At 41.9% G+C, this 3,940-nt stretch overlaps 2 protein-coding genes across 3 annotated transcripts in view; both read left to right on the forward strand.

Annotated features, from left to right (window-relative positions):
• Nucleotides 1-2,281, forward strand: part of LOC108691887 (serine/threonine-protein phosphatase 6 regulatory ankyrin repeat subunit A) — a 19,019-nt gene extending 16,738 nt beyond the window's left edge. For both annotated transcript variants that reach the window (XM_018199822.1, XM_018199823.1), the window contains 2 exons: nucleotides 1,083-1,350; nucleotides 1,681-2,281. In XM_018199822.1, the coding sequence (XP_018055311.1) occupies nucleotides 1,083-1,350; nucleotides 1,681-2,140 (728 nt within the window). In that variant the 3' untranslated portion in view covers nucleotides 2,141-2,281. The remainder of the gene's footprint in view (nucleotides 1-1,082; nucleotides 1,351-1,680) is intronic.
• A 111-nt stretch (nucleotides 2,282-2,392) lies between these two features.
• The window catches only part of LOC108691888, a 2,486-nt gene continuing 938 nt past the window's right edge, over nucleotides 2,393-3,940 (forward strand). The window contains exons 1-2 of the mRNA XM_018199824.1: nucleotides 2,393-2,433; nucleotides 3,537-3,804. Of these exons, the coding sequence (XP_018055313.1) occupies nucleotides 3,542-3,804 (263 nt within the window). The 5' untranslated portion in view covers nucleotides 2,393-2,433; nucleotides 3,537-3,541. The remainder of the gene's footprint in view (nucleotides 2,434-3,536; nucleotides 3,805-3,940) is intronic.

Here is a 3,940-nt window from a genome sequence, read left to right on the forward strand (position 1 = left end):
GCGTGTATGTACGTGCGTGTTTTCTCTGTACCTACATCATATATTTGTAATTATTGTAAGTTGTTAGAATCGTATTTGCTAGTGGACGATGTTATATGCAATTTATGATGTGCATTTATCGCACGGTCATTTTTTTTATGTGACTCGATCGATTTTACGAAATGTCCCATATTCCTGAAAGAATCGTTCCCTCCGTGCGTTTCCCCCCTTTTTTCTTTTTTTTTCCTCTTATCAGCAGTGATTAAGCACGAAAAGAAGGATCTTTCCGTTCTTTCCCTCCATGTCTTTGCATGCAAATAAATTTTGCGCGACATGTTGCGTCTGCCTTTGGAGTCGTGCAAGCCAGACAAGCAAGGAGGAGGGTGCGCATCTTCGAGTTGCATGTCGCATCCTTTTTATCCACTGCATCGCGCGATACGTTTCAAAATCATCCACCCCACGCCTTCCTCTCTTTCTCATTCAGCATGGAACGCACGAGGAATGATTCCCATTGTTTGATCATTAGTACTGAGAAAAGGCGCATCGGCATCGGGATGCATCCCCCGATTAGCGAGATGCATCGCTGGATAGAAACGCGCCAGTCCGACGATAGAATCTCATCGCGAGTATCTTTTAGCGCGGGACGACAAAGAGAAAAAAAAAGAAAGAAAAAAAAATAAAAAAGGGAAGCGCAATTACATCTGAGTCAGATGTAAATGCAAGACGAATTAGAGCGACGAGGCTGAAAAGACGAGTGACAGTACGTATTCGACGATGAACAACAGCCTGCAATAAGATATTCATGGCATGCATTCGGCGTTAGTCCGCAGCCGCAACTGCAGAGCATGGCCAGAGTCTATATAAAAGATATGCATGAGCATGTTCATTCCGTTTGTTCGTTCGCTCGCTCGCTCGCTCGATCGTTATGTACCTTATGGAATACTCACGTGCGCATTTGTAATACTAAATAGCGAGTATCCACCAGTAGTAGCCTGTAATGGCACGAAGCAATGAAATTGAGCTATAAAAAAAAAAACGAAAAAGCCTTTAGAGCTACCAAGAAACATCTTGTGTGTGTGTGTGTATGTGCCTCGTAATTCCAGTAAAGATGAATCCGGTACTCGCCTTCGAGTATCTATTCTTCGCCGTCTTCGGTCAAACAACCCACGGCGAGTTGAAGGTCGAGAACAATCAGCCACAGTGGACCTCGGTCCTCTTCAAGTTGACCTTCGGAGTGTACATGTTGGTCTCGGTAGTGGTGTTGATTAATCTACTGATCGCTATGATGAGCGACACTTATCAACGGATACAGGCGCAGTCGGACATTGAGTGGAAATATGGACTCAGTAAACTGATCCGAAACATGCACAGGTAAGCCCGCGACCTTTTACGACTCCGAATATACGTGCGATAATAATCCGCTATATGATAAACCGCTAGATAACCGACGCGATCCGATCGAAATAGCATGCTCGATTATCTTTTTCCACATTTGGTCGGAACGTCAATGTTATAAATAGAATTACTTTGAAGCGTTCTCGCATTTACAAGACGAATCATTGCAGTGCCGTTCGCTTTTACATGCTTTTACATACAGCCTGCGTATGTCGCGGTCTCAATCGGTCTCTTAAATAACTCGCTGTTAAGCTATTCGGGGGTTAACGGAGCATTCCGTGTTGGAAACGCGATTGCGTGTTACAGAACTACTACAGCTCCGTCCCCGTTAAATTTGCTCACCACCTGGACCGTGTACTTCATCAAGTTGTGTAAGCAGCGCACCGCTAAGCGCAAGCGACCCTCGTTGGTGCACATGATGGGATTCGGGCGTGCTAGCCGTTTATCGCCCAGGTCCAAGATGGGCGCAAAATGGTTGGCCAAGGTTAAAAAAGGTCAGGTCCGTCCAAAGGATAGCGTGACTCTTTCCGTGGTGCATCTCAGCCCGCTGGGCAGCCAGCTGTCCTTCAATAGCGCGACCAGAATAGAGAACGTAGTGGATTGGGACTTAATTAGGAAAAAGTATCTCATCCTAACTGGAAACGAGCCCGAGAAGGAGGAGGACAAGGAAGAAAAGAGCAACGAGGATGAGAACGAAGATGAGAACGGGCCGACAGCATCCAACGCTTCGACGATACCAGCGACAGTCTCGAATCCGCCCACATAAAAGATTTATCGTCGCTCTTTGCTATTTTTCGATCAAATTATCGAGTACGAGTTTTCGCGCGAAAAACGAGCAAACGAGCGACTAAGATACTATCGGCCATCCTACTACCGTGCTCAGTATTACCTACTAGATAGCAGATTTAACGACAGATTAAGTGCGCTAAAGATATTCATCCTTCACGAATAATATTTAAATCGTAAACCGCAGACACAGACGATCGAGCGAGATCATCATAGAGGATCCCCGCGCGATTCTCGGCGCACCGGCGATCAGCCGAGCATTTAATCATTTAAGTAAGTACGCGTCTCTCAACGTATGATATGTGAATCTCGTAGGAACGCATATAATTGATGTTGTTTGTGAGATATATGAGAATGGGCCAATTCCGCCGAACACATTATACCTTCTCCGTCACATGGCACGACCGGATGATGCCTGCGAATGCCGAATTGTCACGAATCCCCGTCACATGCTCGCTCTCGATGTTTCATTGAATGTTGGATCATTCATCCGTGACACCATAGCGCGTTATCATCCGTAGGATGCAGATTGTACCTCTCGATTGATTCATTGCGACGATATTTTCCATTAGAGAGCCGTTACTGTAAACATTAATTAAAGTTAAATGAGATGGTTTGATTGAATTTATAAATGTTTTCATAGAAAGACAACATAAAAAGATATCTTAAGATTAAGTCTCAGTTATTAACTTTAACTAACATTTACATGGATGGTTCATAATGAAAATATTCCTGATATTGCAAATGTCTAAAGACACATCTATCTAAAGACACATCTATCTCTTTATTAAATCCCAGACTGCATGCATATCTAAAAGACTTCATAAAGACATCATAAAGATGTCTAAAAGATATTTAAAAAAACATAAAGAAGTTTTCTAGACAATGCTGTCTGGAATATTCTTAAATATTAGCAATATTCGGGATAATTCCCTTATGGAAAAATAATATTGGACTCACGAAAGAATGATTGGAAATAATTGAAAAACTATTTGAATAGAATATTATACATACACGCGTTTCAATAGTTTTTTCATAATCCAATAGTATTTTTCTACAAGTATTGCACGTAATATACATCGCAAGTCTCCTCTAGTTCCTTTTATGTTTCATGCGCTTAAAATTAGAAATCCGTTAGACAAAAGCGCATTTTTCTTAGGCGCTTTGGACTTTTTCTAACGACAGGCAAAAATGAAGAATTCGTACGAGTCGCAGCATATGTATATCCTGTATGGCTTGAATCGATTCTCTTTGCGACATTTGGTAGTGGCAACGTTTAGCATGTTCTGCGCAGAGTGGCAGAGAATTTTTGCATTCGTTCACGCGCATATGTACAAAGCACCTTACGAAACATATTGTTTAACGCGTATTTACAGTCAAGATGAATCCCATATACGCGGGTGAGTTGTTGTTCTTCGCCATCTTCGGTCAGACGACACACGAAGAATTAAAGACAGAATTGACGCAAGCCAAATGGACTACCGCCCTCTTCAAGATCACCTTCGGCATTTATATGTTGGTGTCGGTGGTAGTGCTTATTAATCTCCTGATCGCTATGATGAGCGATACCTACCAGCGGATACAAGCACAGTCGGACATCGAGTGGAAATATGGATTGAGCAAACTCGTTCGAAATATGCACAGGTAATAAGAAATAAAAGTTATACAGAAAGAATGGCTTCGCTGAAGTATCTCTAAAAATTTAACTAGATACAGATTTAAAAATAATTTTGTTGGATGTTCCAAATAATTATATGTATAAATATTAAATTTTATATAT

The sequence above is a fragment of the Atta colombica genome, unplaced genomic scaffold, assembly GCF_001594045.1.
Source record: "Atta colombica isolate Treedump-2 unplaced genomic scaffold, Acol1.0 scaffold55, whole genome shotgun sequence".
NCBI classification, from domain to species: Eukaryota; Metazoa; Arthropoda; class Insecta; order Hymenoptera; family Formicidae; genus Atta; species Atta colombica.